Source organism: Maniola hyperantus, chromosome 2 (assembly GCF_902806685.2).
Source record: "Maniola hyperantus chromosome 2, iAphHyp1.2, whole genome shotgun sequence".
NCBI lineage: Eukaryota > Metazoa > Arthropoda > Insecta > Lepidoptera > Nymphalidae > Maniola > Maniola hyperantus.
Window position 1 is genome coordinate 11,141,276 of NC_048537.1, and position 15,347 is coordinate 11,156,622.

The 15,347-nt window shown below is 38.3% G+C and overlaps 1 protein-coding gene across 2 annotated transcripts in view; it reads right to left on the reverse strand.

Annotated features, from left to right (window-relative positions):
* gpp (DOT1 like histone lysine methyltransferase grappa) overlaps nucleotides 1–15,347 on the reverse strand; it is a 32,229-nt gene that overhangs the window by 12,242 nt on the left and 4,640 nt on the right. For both annotated transcript variants that reach the window (XM_034980155.2, XM_069505920.1), the window contains exon 3: nucleotides 10,285–10,423. In XM_034980155.2, coding sequence (XP_034836046.1) covers nucleotides 10,285–10,423 — 139 coding nt within the window. The remainder of the gene's footprint in view (nucleotides 1–10,284; nucleotides 10,424–15,347) is intronic.

The following is a 15,347-nucleotide window of genomic DNA, read 5'->3' on the forward strand; positions in this document are numbered from 1 at the left end:
AAATATATTTTTGACAAAATCCAAAATATATATTAATATTAACAATATACTTAATCAAAATAGTATATATTTTCCAGCTAAGACGTCACAACATGGTAGAATGTCCCTTTGTTAGTTCGGACCGTGACCAAGCGTGTTTAATTTAAGTAATAGGAAAGGTTATTACATCAATAATTGAAAAATCCCTGCTATTTTAAGTTAACCTCATTACTTATATCAAGTAATGCGGATGACTAAAAACACGTTTCACCAATACGTAGTATACCTATATGAAAATGGGTGATATGAATTCCTTCACCGGTCGCAGCCTTGACATTGCCGAGACCGCATCGGCGGCGGCGCCTCAAAATGTCCGAACGACAAAAGCTGTTGATCGCATACAGGAACAATGTAGTTAGCCTTGTGTTCGATTACGGATTCATTATTGATATATATATATATATACCTACATAAACAGCAAAATTAATTATTTTTACTGCAAACTTTAGCTCTTTTTGCAGCGTCATTTTTAGCGTAACGGATGTTTACGTCATAATAGCTATCTTCATGCCAAATTTCATCCCGATCCGTCCAGTAGTTTGAGCTTTGCGTTGATGGATCAGTCAAAATTTCAAAAATTAAAAAGTGAAAATTCGCCATGAAAATTAAAAAGAGTAATTTTTTGTACGATGGTACGGAACACTTCGTGTGCAACTCCGAAACGTACTTAGACTGATTTTTAAAATATTTTCAGTCAGTCAATCAGTCAGCTTTTCCTTTTAAATATAAAATAGTTTTCCTTTATTCCCCATACGAAAGTCAAAGTTATCGATTTTCTCAGAAAAGCAGAAAAGGAACAGTAGGATAGCTATGCAGCAGTCATCCGCAGTCTTGTCACTATCTTCCCTACGACTAGTATTTATCAAAAAGTAAATAAATAAAAGTACAGTAAATAGGTTGTAGAGCCTTGAGTCTTGACCTATTTACACGATTGTTATCATAAGCAGTGTAATGTACGCATATACAATGTTTTTTTTTGCATTTCCAGTCGTTTATGTGTTCACGCCTTTAGCAAACCGACACAGTCAAAATATGGCTTAAAACACCGCCTTGGACTATGGCGTCAAAATTAAACTCACTAACACTAAAGGAATTATTATTGAAGCACACAATTTTATCCACACCTACGAATCCGAGGCACACGAGTAGATATTCCGAGGTAAGTGTAGCGGGTCCGTAAAGGCGTAAAAGTAGCTTGCGGACCGCAAGCAGTGGGCGCGTGGCCTCGTGCGTTGCTTGTTTACGTTCCGCACCCATTTCATTCATGCGTCTCGTATTAATTCCGAACTCTACCTCCTACATGTTTTTTACGTACTTAGTACGATTCTACAAAAGTTGGGCTATTAATTGATGTCATCATTTTTTTTTTTTTAATTTTATTGCTTTTTTAATACATATTATTACGTATTTGATCATTTTCTAAAAGATCTAGTCCCCTTTATTTTGTTTAATTTGTTACTCCCATATTACTCCAAAAGCAAGTTCGGGAAATAATAAAATCTTCAAAATTACAGTACGGATGTAGGTAGATATACACAAGTTGAGATGGCAATCAGGATATGAGGCGGGGGGACGACCCGTACGTCACACACGTTCGCCCGCACCGGGTTAGCGAGGGGGCTGTGCGGGTGTGCAGAGCTTTCCCTCAACGATTGCCATTTCAACCTGTCGCGTATCAAATGGTTGCATTATTATTAATTTAAAACTCATTGACAATCGTAATAGTAGGTATATAATATATATGCATCTATTACTACATTGTACTTAATAAATAGACGCATTACTTAATAAATAAAATAATTATTAATATTTTATTTTACATTGTGTTTTAAGTTAGGTAGGTACTAGGTATCTATTTCATTTCATAATTCAATAATTGTTATTCGTTAATTCCATTAATAAATCAAACTCTGAGAGCAAAGCGACGCTAGCGCAACCAAAAAAAGGTCATTAACACTACGTGAGACATTCGCGCTGGCTCAATATTGCGGTCAACGCCCCCAAATGCGACCCGGACCAGCTTCTAATATTATAATTCGCAGTCAAATCATTCAAATTATTTTTTACTTATCTTGGAATCGCTAAATCGCTATTCTATGGCAACTAATGATGTAAATTATATAATTTGTGTAGGGTTCCGTACCCCAAGGGTACCAACGGGATCCTATTACAAGCCTCCGCATTCCGCTGCGCTGTGCGTCCGTCTGTCTGTCAGCGCCTGTCAGCGCCTGTATCTCGTGAACCGTAATAGGTAGAGTTGAAATTTTCAGAGACTGTGTATTTTTATTTCTATTGCTGCTATAACAACAAATTATAAAAACTTCATAATGGCCGCCATGAAAATTAAAAAGTGTAATTTTTTGTATGATGGTACGGAACACTTCGTGTGCGAGTCTGACTCGCAATTGACTGATTTTTTAATATTTATTTTTAACGTAAATATGTACCGATAAACTCCTAATTTAATAGATAGGTAAGTAGATACCTAACGTAAATTCTTGAACAATAAATGAAGGCAATCAACTTTTAGTAGACGCCTGTCCGATGCTAAGGTCACTCAACTCGAAGATCGACACTAATGTCGATGACTGAGAGTTTGTAATTCAAAGACTTTCACAAGCAATAGTCACACTTGTGTACTGTACATACTCTACCTACTTTCTTGTTGAATAAGATGATGATGACGTCATTCATAACTTTACTGGATTTTTTTCTAGTTCTTTTTATGTTTTTACATCCGATATCTCATATTTGTTATTATCTACGTTTTACAAAACACTCGAAATCTTTGATTGAATTATTTATCTATTTATATATATTTGAGAATTAAAAAAACTAATGACCGTATCTGCTGTTTGCTCTCGTGTTTAGAATGATAATGAATTGATATGTTTTTACTAACAAGTTTTGAAAACAAAAAGATATAAAATCGGGTTTGTTAAGCCTTTTATGCTTATGGAGGATCATAATTCAAATAACGCGATGTGGATTCGGTAGGGCGATTGTCTAAAACCTGCATCAATCATTATTGCAATCTCAATTGTTCTGATTGGCTGAATTTCTGCCATTCTTGTTGCAACAATGCATTGTAGCCAATAGTGAGCGAGCATTAACCAATCACAGATGATTGCGATCGTGACATTGTAGCTGTCAAACAACCGCGGTAGGGCCACTGGATCACGATTCACGAATCATGATACCTAAATATTAAGCATATTATGTCGCACTCGCATGTGCCTAAGGTAGGAAAGTACATACAGTCATGTGCGTGGCGAAGTTTCTTTTTTTTAAATAGAAATAGCGAGCAAACGATCTTGCGGGTCACCTGATGTTAAGTGATTACCGTCGCCCATGAACATTTGCAGCACCAGAGGAACTGCCGATGCGTTGCCGACCTTTCAGGAATTTGTTGGTCCGCCCTTTGAATAACCCCATGTTGTAATGTAGTTTCTATTATAGTTTGCCTTTGCACCTACTAATTTTATAGAAGACAAGCTGGTGCCCGCGACTTCGTCCGCGTGGAATTAGGTTGTTTTTAAAAATCCCGTGGGAAAAAAATCACGTCAATCCGATGCACCGTTGCGACGGGATTGAAGGACAAACCAATAAACAAACACACTTTCGCATTTATAATAAGGGTACTGATTTAGATGGCAGCCATTTTGATTTTTTTATTATTTGTTGTTATAGGACAATAGATATGTAACACACTGCTAAAATTTTAACTCTCTACCTATTACGGTTCATGAGATAAAGCCCGCTGACAGGCAGACGTCCGCGGGACGCACCGCACACCCGCACGACACCCGCGCTCGCCCGCACCAGGTTAGCGTGGGGGCTGTGCGAGTGTGCGGGGCGTTCCCTCGCCGATTGCCAAGTCGACCTGTACTATACATATGTATAGACTATAGACTGATAACACATAGGCTCAGAAGTCATAACCTCTTCTTTACATTGCACAGTTGAGAAAAATAGTCTGGATTCTACTGACTACTCCACTCCGTCTGTTTGCGCTGGCCCTAGCTCTTATTTTATTACAAAGCAATTTCCTATTCACCGTATTATACATAGATATCTCATTTGCTCTGAATTGCATATTCATAGAAATACTAAAGGAAGCGTATTATTATAATGTCACGTACAAGTAGCTACCTAGTTAGTTCCTAGATCGTAAGCACAAGGTTACGGACATGTTAAGTATGCGCATACTTGTCATCGATCAGTTGGTGACATCATGACCGAATCCTGCACTGGGTAGCTATCAGACAGGCGGTGTTACGTACCTAGCTACTTGCGGTTTATCTTTGTTTATTTTGACGAGGGCAAAATACAATCGATTCTACGTTGTGTAGGTACAAATAATACAATACAATACGTATATCTATTAACTGTTATCTATGTATATATATAAGGAAAAGCTGACTGACTGACTGATCTATCAACGCAAAGCTACAACTACGGGCTGAAATTTGGCATGCAGTGCAGATAGGTATTATGACGTAGACATCCGCTAAGAAAGGATTTTTGAAAATTCAATCTCGATAGGGGTAAAGCAGTTGTTCGAAATTAGTCCACGCGGACGAAGTCGCGGGTATAAGCTAGTCATAATTAAGTATCGACAAGGTACGGGCGGGCGAGGAGCGGGCAAGCGGGTACTTACTTATAAATAGAATAATTAATAAAATCTACGTTAAGGTTCTTTAAAAGAATGCAGATAGATATTCTGAGATTTCTAAGGCATATTTTAAAGGGCACTTACTATGCATATATATATATATATATATATATATATATATATTTATATATATTTTACCAAGCAATAAGTGTTTTCTATAATATATACAAAATAGATACATAATATCTTTGGCACTCGCCAGTGGGAAGGGTAGGTGCCTACATAATATGTAGATATAATTATTTTGAGCTTAGTTAGTATAAATAGCAACATGACATTCTGCTGAGACGGGCACTTCTTCCTATTTCACGATGTAAGTAGAACTACTTAAGTACATATTATAATTTATTTAAGTGTTTTATGTGATTATTGTTTATTTTAGCTGGATACAAGACTATAATATACTCATAGTACTTATTTACAAATTATTTTTGTGTATCGTATTTTTGGTTCTACATAATTCTATATAATGACCTTAAGAAACTTAAGATATAAGTAAAGTTGCTATGAAACTATTAAGTTTTTTTTAATTTATAGACTAGCGCAATCAGACCTGGTGGCTAGTGCTGATGCAGCCTAAGTAATCGCTGATGCCTAGTAAATTACAATATTCGCATAGTAAATATTTTTAGAAATGTAAAATAGGTATACTACTCAATCATTATTTAATCATTATTTTCATTATTTAATAACTGTAAACTGATTTTCGAGCGACTCAACGCTATTTTTTTAACAAATCCAGTAATAAATGTAGTAAAAAAAGTAGTGTTATTATTTAATTCGTCAGTTACGTAGAGCTTCTACGTGATTAACGAATCAAAAAGTCGCTTAGTTCCTAGTAATAAAGTTACTTCCACGTCCGTCGCGGTGAGAAATTATGTGCAACGTGTATAAATAGACTAGAGTAGCCTCGTGCTATGTCTGTTACGACCATCGATCGTTGCGTCCTCAGCGCCATCTTGGCCCTCGTGTCTCCCTCCTGTACTCCGCGCCCCACTCTCCTCTAATGCCCCTCACTGCCCCACATTCACGTTTCGTTTTGCACATGCTACTCCGTATGACTGACGTCTTCTGCTGTCCATCAATTATTACACTGCAGTAATAAGCTTCTAGCAAATAATTTTTTGATTTTAACTCAGAAATTACAAACGTTAGGAACGTTTACGTACGTATTTATTTTAAGTTAGGCATATGAATATTTATATAATTAGCATATAAGTGGAAGTCTCATAAAAAGACAAAACTAAGGTAAAAGTCACCGAGTTCTATTTTAGCAAATGTAGGAAGTGTAAAAATAAACAAAGGTGACATTGAAGATTTTTCCGCGACCTAAAAACTATGCCAGTACAGTACTTTTATTAACACAATGTGACGACGACCTAGTAAGTATTAATCACGTTTAATTTTTATGTCGGAATGCTTTTGAATTTTGTGTTTTGAATCAACTTTGAAATGCAATACATAATATTTTTAATTATACATATAAGGAACTAGATGATGCCCGCGACTTCGTCCGTGTATATTTAGGTTTTTAAAAATCCCGTGGGAACTCTATGATTTTCCGGGATAAAAAGTAGCACAATAGTCCTTCGCCGGGACGCAAGCTATCTCTGTACCCGTTAAAATCGATTGAACGGATGGGCCGTGAAAAACTAAAATACAGACAGACAGACACACTTTCGCATTTATAATATTAGTGACAGTAAAAAAATCAAATCATTCGCAGCATTTGTGGGTGTCTATAATTTATTATTGTTCTTAATATCGGACCAAACAGTCTCACCTATAGTTTATTTAAAAAGAATTCAGTTCTGAAAACAGTGGAAGACGAAAATACTTCAAGGAGATAATGTGTGTACTAATAAAACAGCTCGTAGCAAGAAGGCACGTGAAAATATTTCTACACAGAAGGTACACAATCATTACAAGTCAAGATTTATTTTATTAGTGCACGGTGCACGTAATAAAATGTATACAATATCATCATCATCATGATCAACCCATCGCCAGCTCACTACAGAGCACGGGTCTCCTCTCAGAGTGTGAAGGGTTTTGGCCATAGTCTAACACGCTGGCAGACTTCACACACCTTTGAGAAAATTATGGAAAACTCAGGCATGCACGTTTCCTCACGATGTTTTCCTTCACCGTTAAAACATATGATTAAATACTACTTAAAACAAATATTACTTAAAACGCATATAACTCCGAAAAGATAGAAGTGCATGCCCGGGATCGAACCCCCGACCTCCTATTAGGAAACGGACGTCTTAACCACTAGGCTATCACAATATATACAAAATATAAAAGATTATTTATCTGCTCTATAATCGCTACGTAGCGGTTTTGAAGGTGAACATCACTAGAAAATTGACCTTCTGAGATAAGAGTGCTAGTAGCTGTGATAACACGCAAGCCCTGTGGAAAGAAACCGTATGATCTTAATAGCTTTTTCATTTATATTAACTGTTTTTATGCAGAATTAAATAGTACATAGTAATACATATTAAGACTATTGTGGCTTGGTACCGTAAAAAAAAATCTTGTTAAGGCCCAAGACACAGGTCTGCCCACGAAATTAAAATTTAATTTGGTTTGTCACAATTTGTAAACTAATGCGACAAAGTAGACTTATGGCATTCCACCCCTAGCAATATCATCTTCACAGGTTTATATAAAAAAAATCTTTACTTGAATGTGTCCAGTTTAAGAAAATAGTCAAAATAATGACTAATTTGTAAGTAGCTCACGTCAAACTCATTATTTTGACTAATTTCTTAAACTGGACACTTTCAAGTAAAGATTTTTATATAAGCCTGTGAAGATGATACTGCTCGGCTCGGGGCTCAATTTGAATGCCATAAGCCTTCTTTGTCGTATTAGTTTACAAATTGCGAAAAACCAAATTAAATTTGAATTTCGCGGGCAGACCGTGTCTTCCACCTTAAGCAATGGCTCTTTACGTTCATACGTTCATGTTATAATAACATGAAAGTAAAAAGACAACTCTTATGAAAAAAAAAAGAACTATAAGAACTACATAAAATAAAAATTAGAACAAATAAAATAAAATCTTCAAATAAAACTCAATACCAGACTTTCACCATGTCAGAAGTCGAGATAGTGGTCGATCATTTAAAAAAACACGTATAGACAAGTTAAAAAACGCCCTTTTTCTTCATACACTTATTTATTTTCGGATCTTTGGTAATTCTGATTTAAATTTTTATGTTTTATAGTGAGTCGTAGCAACGTAGCTTCCGCAGTCAAACATGAACGACCTCTCTAGATCTGCAGTCGTTCTAGTTCCAGTCTCGCCAACAACAGGAACCAACAATGTTCACTTGTTCCTTTCCTTTGCCACTTTTATAAGTTTCTACAGGATTTCATCTAAAGATTCAAGTTATATAAATTCTTGACTGACGACGATGCTTATAAAATAAGGAAATGCTAACTTAAGATTTTATCGCAAATTGACTAGATAGCTCTCGGCACGCACGTGTATGCGTGTAGAAACTATGAGCTGATCATAGAAACGGGTAAAGTATTGTTAATAAGATGTAAACTAAAATCTGACTAGTTTCTGACCTAGACTTTTAAAAAGTTTTATTCTACTTTGCCCCACCAAGATATCCCACGACCTGTGACCACAGGTGAGAGAAAGGGGTATGTTTAAAATTTTGCTAATAATTTATTTTGGTGGGACATTTCTTAATTTGATTTTATATTTCTTATTTTGATTTAAACTAAGACTAGTTGAGCTGTACTTCCTAAGATGTAACTATGTACTTTGATATTATAATGATATATGTACCGTTCAAAACTGGTATACTGAAAACAAAACACGGAACGGAGAACGAATTCCGCGACGCCGCGCCTCTGCTCTACCGGTATGTGCTGCTGCTGTATGGTATTGGTGTCTTATGACTTATAGTAATTTGGCAGTCACGAGGGAACTCACGGGTTCCTGTCAATTCTCATTTCTAAGAGAGAACTGATTAAGTGAGTACGCATAAACTGTTAAATACCTAATTCTATTTAGTTGGATAAAAGGAGCATGATCAAAGTCAGGCGCTTTGTGTAAAGGACGCGAGGCGAATGGTCCGTCTCGTTACGCAGAGGTCGTCTGATGTCGTCAGTGCACCGGCCACTAACCAGCCTGCTGCTCTAGCTTATTAGTACAGGATATCGATCGCACGAGGGCGTAGCCCCCTAATAATACTGGATAGTGTGTAAAGTACACGATTAACTACTGTTATTATTACATCACAATGTGTAAATATAACTAATCTTTGTACGTTATGTACTATGCTATCAGTGGCAAACATTTGATTAATGTAAATAATTCTACACTAGTACCTAACTATTCAGGTCCTACCAATTAACCAACGAGATTCATAGTTCAATCTCAAACTACCTATTCCTACTTTGACAAACATTATAAACCTTATCTTCAATACAGTCGTTTATATAAAAAACCTTGTTAAAAGTTAAAACTCAATGACTTGTCTTGACTGACTGACTACTGATCTATAAACTCCGTCACTTTTCAAGTAATATCTATAGAAAATGGGAATTTTGGAAATTCCACCACCAAGAGGATTAAATAAGGGGTGAAATTTTATATGAAAGTGCGTGATTCTTTAAAAATCGGTTCTTGGACTTTCAGGCAAAAATAAAGATGTACCTGTACGTGTTTCAGGATTTTTGGAAATTTAACCCCCCCCCTCAACGCTTTTAAAAAAATCTACTTCAGCGAAGCCGGGACAGGTCAGCTAGTTGGTTTCGAATAAAGTAGCTGATATGAAATATAAGTAAACAAATAGTAAATGTATAACAAACTACGAAACAAATAGTTAAATTCTGTAATCAAAAGTATGTAACTAGGAATTTACGTTTAGTGTACGCATCAGAAAATAGTGTACATACATCGACCTTGAGAATGAAATTTCGACTTTGTAGAGCGTTGTCACTGTCACACATACCTATGACGTTTAGTCGGTCACAACGACAGAGACAATGCTCTACAAATTCGCTATCTCTTTCTAAAGGTCGATGTACATTATTTTCTGCAGCGTACTGTTGGTATATCAAGAACCTGCTTTATACTTAAAGCTTGACATAACGAAGTGATCAACATGCTAAAATAAAATACGAGTAGGTAACCCAGCTGGTAGCGGCTAAGCCCTAGGAGTTAACTTAGGAAAATATTTACGTACCTCGATATGGAAACTACTGAACTGGCAGGTAATTCCGCGATTTAATTACACCAGGTCATATTATATTATTCGTGGAGACAACTACTTCAGGGTTTAAACAGTGACGTATTTATTCAGTTTTTACATTGGAACATTATAAATGACTAATTATATCGCATGCATCTGACTGCTAACCGCCAAAAGGACATAATATTCGGGAAACTCAGATGTAACCTTTTGAATTGGAAAATAAATAGAGGATGGGTTTAATTTACGCGCTCGTATCCGCAATCATGCATAATGTTCCACTTATGTTTTATGCAGTGCATGTGTAAATGTGTAACGTGATTTACTGAAGCATAACATAGTTACCAGAGCGACAACAGAGTCGATGGCGCGGTTGAAGCGATCGCAGAGTGCTCTCATACTGTCGTATGAGTGGGTGTCGTAATCGCTTAGAATGTTCTTTTCCAATGCACCTTTCATCTCCGGCAAGTCGTCGCAGACCCACCTAAACAATAAAATAAAAATATTTTCATACTAATGTCACGATCATACATTTTTTTATTCAGACACAAGTTCGCCCTTGACTGCAATTTTACCTGGTGGTAAGTGATGGAAGCGGGCTAACCTGGAAGGAGTATGGCAGTTTTTATTTAAACCCTTTGGTTTCTACACGGCATCGTACGGAACGCTAAATCGCTTGGCGGCACAGTCGGTAGAGTGGTAACTAGCCACGGCCGAAGCCTCCCACCAGACCAGACCAGAAATTTAGAAATTATGAAATTGCAAAACCTTGCCGGGCATCGCACCCGGGACCTCCCACTAACAAGACCACAGCGCTTACCACTGCGCCAAGGAGGTCGTCGTCGGTCGTCGTACATACACGGTCTAGCCTATGAAATAATATTATCGCACAGTTTAGCCTACAAAGATGTGCGTTCATTACCGTACTTATAGTGCGATTATATAATGGTCGCCAAACAGAACACCTGTTTCGAGACCGCCATCGCCATGTATTACAGACAATAATCAAAGAACTACCGCGCTAGATAGAAGAAAACTAGAGAATCCTCTGTGACAACTCTCTACCACGTTCATTGCATACTTTCAGCGAAAGCTCAGAAATAGGGCCTCGTTGGCACCTTTCGGTTGCGGTACTCTATGAACCATGTGAAGAAGAAGCTGTGATAGCCTAGTGATTAGGACGTCCGCCTCCTATTCAGAGGTCGGGGGAATCGGTCCCGGGCACGCACCTCTAGCTTTTCAGAGTTATGTGCGTTTTAAGTATGTAATGGTGAAGGAAAACATCGTGAGGAAACCCCGCATGCCTGAGAGTTCTCAATAACGTACTCAAAGGTGTATGAAATCTGCCAATCCAAACTTGGCCAGCGTGGTAGACTAACGTCAAAAACCTTCTCACTCTGAGAGGAGACCCGTGCTCTGTAGTGAGCCGGCAATGGGTCGATCATGATGACCCTAAGAACCATCTGATTTTCCCTTAAATAAACTCTTTTCCCTTAATTTTTTTTAAGTGGTGATTTTTTAGAGTTTTATTCCTCAGAAGGATAAAAGGAACCCTTATAAGATCTCTGCGTTGTCTATCTGTCTGTCGTGTCTGTCTATTCATGGGAAATAAAACCGTACTTTACATACGTTACTTTATTTACGTACGGGTACTTCCTGTTGACCCAGAATCATGAAAGGCAGGCATGCAATGTCTATATAGCACAAGTAAAGGAAAAATCCGGAGACCGTGAATTGGTGTTTTTGACAGGGTCTTCTCCGGTTGGCCGAAGGCCAAGCGGGGGTACGGGCCTCGAGGCGTAGCCTCCTTACCCGGGTAGGGCGCGGGGTATTCATGTTACCCCGGTGTTGGTCTTCTAGCCGGAATTTCACCGGCTAGGGCCCGCCATCTTGGCTTGGAGCCTCGTGGCTGGTTGCGTTCCCCACGCTGCGGGCGATAGATTCGCCGTCGCGCACGGGGGTGGTGTCTGGTCCGGTGGAGATCTCCGCGCTGCGGACGATAGGCTGGCCATCGCGCGCGGAGATAGTGTCATATCCGGTGGGTCTCGCGTCGTCATCATCATCGCTAGGATCGCCTGCGTGCCACGCTAGTGGTGGCGATCGCAGGAGTTCCCGAGGCAGAAGACGCCCGGTCGGTGGTGGTTTCCGAAATAGTTAGTTTACTAAATCGCATCAAGACGCCGCTGTCCGTCATTAACTTGCATTATTATACTGGTTTGAGATTTCTTGTACAATACAATTGCGGAACCCTTCGTGTGCGAGTCCACTAGCACTTGACCGGTTTTTTGTGACAAATAATTATATTTCATCGTTTCCTTAATTTTTAAGAGTTTTAATACTATTTTCCAACTATAAAACATCATTTAGGCGCTTTAAGAAAACTAGCATCTTATTTAAGTTCATACCTAGTCAGTACCTACTTAATATAATGTAACTAGGTAATTACATTATATTATTATATTCAATAGATTAAAACATTTTCTATATTTTAAAGCAAAGATTCTCATCAAATCTAATAACGCGTCTACTCTGCCTGCCCTAAAGAAATAAATGTACATAGTTAATTAAATAGTTGCTGAGACAATTACAGGAACCCATCGATTTCTTATTCAGTAACCTAAGTAAAATAAAAAAAGTATTGTCTATCGATATGAGCCCCTCGTTTCTTAGAAGCCAATTCAACAAAAGGTTTAATGTTAATGGGTGCTGCGGGTCTTTAAAAATGCAACAGCTGTTCACCAGCACCTTACACAACTTACCTACTTATATTTTAACCTTTCTGCACTTCATTAGCAGGTGGTACGTGGTGATAGTCAGCTATCTAATATAATTCTGCACCTGTTAATAGGTAGAATTATAATATTTTTAGAAAAGCAAGCGCTACGATAATCTGTTTATAGTAATAACTAGCTGACCAGGCGAACTTCGTACCGCCTAAACAGTCGATTCTTTTTCAGGCAATTTTTTAAATTTTTCTCTCCGTAAGAACCATCCTCATACTTTAATGAATGTTATAAAAAAAGAATTAGCGAAATCGGTTCAGGTGTTCTCGAGATTTGCGATCAGCAACACAGATCAGCGATTCATTTTTATATATAGACTAGCTGACACGCCCCGGCTTCGTTCGGGTGGAGTTTAGAAAATTGAGGGGGAGGTTGAATTAAATTTTTCTCTCCGTAAGAACCATCCTCGTACTTCAAGGAATATTATAAAAAATAATAAGCTAAATCAGTTCAGCTGTTCTCGAGATTTGCGATCGATGCGTTTGAAATTCGTGTGGTCCACGCGGACGAAGTCGCGAGCATAAGCTAGTCTAAATATATAAACCGGCCAAGTGCGAGTCAGGCTCGCGCAATGAGGGTTCCGTACTACAGTCGTATTTTTTCGATATTTTGCACGATAATTCAAAAACTATGATGCATAAAAATAAATAAAAATCTGTTTTAGAATGCACAGGTGAAGACCTTTCATATGATACCTCAGTTGATATAGTCACTCACTTCGAAAGTTGAAAATACTAATTATTAGTTCATGACCGCAATTTAATTTTTTTTGTGTGTTCTAACCCTAAATTCACGGTTTTCAGATTTTTCCCCAAATGTCAGCTATAAGATCTACGTACCTGCCAAATTTCATGATTCTAGGTCAACGAGAAGTACTCAGTAGGTTTCTTGACAGACAGACAGACAGACAAGAAAGTGATCCTATAAGGGTTCTGTATTTCCTTTTGAGGTACGGAACCCTAAGGTGACTGACTGACTGACTGACTACAACTACTACAACTACAACTACTGGACGGATCGGGCTGAAATTTTGGCATGCAGATATCCTATTATGACGTAGACATCTGCTAAAAAGGATTTTTAAAAATTCAAGCCCTAAAGGGGAAAAATAGGGGTTTGAAATTTGTTTAATCCACGCGGACGAAGTCACGGGGATAAGCTAGTCTAATAAATATATAAAAGGAAAATGTGACTGACTGACTGACTGACTTATCTATCAACGCACAGCTCGAACTACTGGACGGATCGGGCTGAAATTTGGCATGCAGATAGCTATTATGACGTAGGCATCCGCTAAGAAAGGATTTTTAAAAATTCCTTAAAAAAAAGAAATTAAGAAATTTAAACATCTAAGGGGGTGAAATAGGGGTTTGAAATTTGTGTAGTCCACGCGGACGAAGTCGCGAGCATAAGCTAGTTGAAATATAAACGTTTATATTTCAAAAGCCATGAAACATTTCTATCTCATCGTGTTTTATAAACCTAAAATTATTGAAATAGTTGCAAGGGCAATCCTGATTCGAAGTTTCAAGGTCACAAAGGAAGAGTGAACGCGTCCGGTCGAGAGGAGGTCGTGGCCGCCCTCGCCACCCCGACGTTCGCGCGGGACCGAACGGGTCAACTTGCCAAACTAGTTCTTTTATTTCCGACCTGCGAAACAGGTGAGGTGTGCAAACGGATCATATGGACAGTTCGTCTAGTTCCTACCTATAGCCCGCGACAGGTCGAGATAGCAATCGCGGTATGCGGGCGCGCGTGGGTATGTCACCCGCGCGGTATCGTTCCTACCCCGATTGCCACTTCGAGCTGTCGCGTACTATACTTGTCATGCATGACTCATGCGTTGCTAATCTAGTATTATGTAGGTACATTGTGTAGTGCTAATTAGAATGACACCGCATTTTGTAAAGGCTTATCGTACTCGTCTTTATATTAAACGCATTGTTTTTTTATTCCAGGTCGGGAAGTCGGGCTAGCGTAGCGACTAGCGAGTAGGCAAGTCATCAGTACGCGCGAAATTGTTTCGGGAGGTCATCGCCCCTACGTCCTTCGTGTTATGCGAACACTTACGCAATTGTTAGTTATTAGAGCATATTATCATTATTTGCAAGACAATAACGATAATGATACCTTTACAATAGTAACATACAAGTCAATCAAAAATAATGAATAATGTTCCGTTTCTATAGCAATAGTTTCCCTCTAATAGCGTAATCAATTACTTATCGAGCTTATCACTAAATTTATCAACCAAGGTCCAGTAGCAGTTAAAAAATCTTTAGGGTCTAGGTACTCGGGCCACGGCTGCACAAACGGGTGATTCCAACATCCATACAGAAGGTTCACTCCCACCATTTGATACTGCAGTCCAACACTGCATGAGCAACTTGTATCTTGTCTCTTCATTATCTACACTAAAATATAACAGCAAAAACCCGGTCAAGTGCGAGTCGGACTCGCACACGAAGGGGAACGCTTCGTGTGCGAGTACCAGATGTACCATGGAATCCATTATATCTTAAATTCTTCACGTAAACGACGCCAAATGGTTGGTGCAATGATACCCTGAGCAGAGCTTGTATCGCCTTTCGCGAGGTAGTCTACACCTACAGTGATAATAATAAT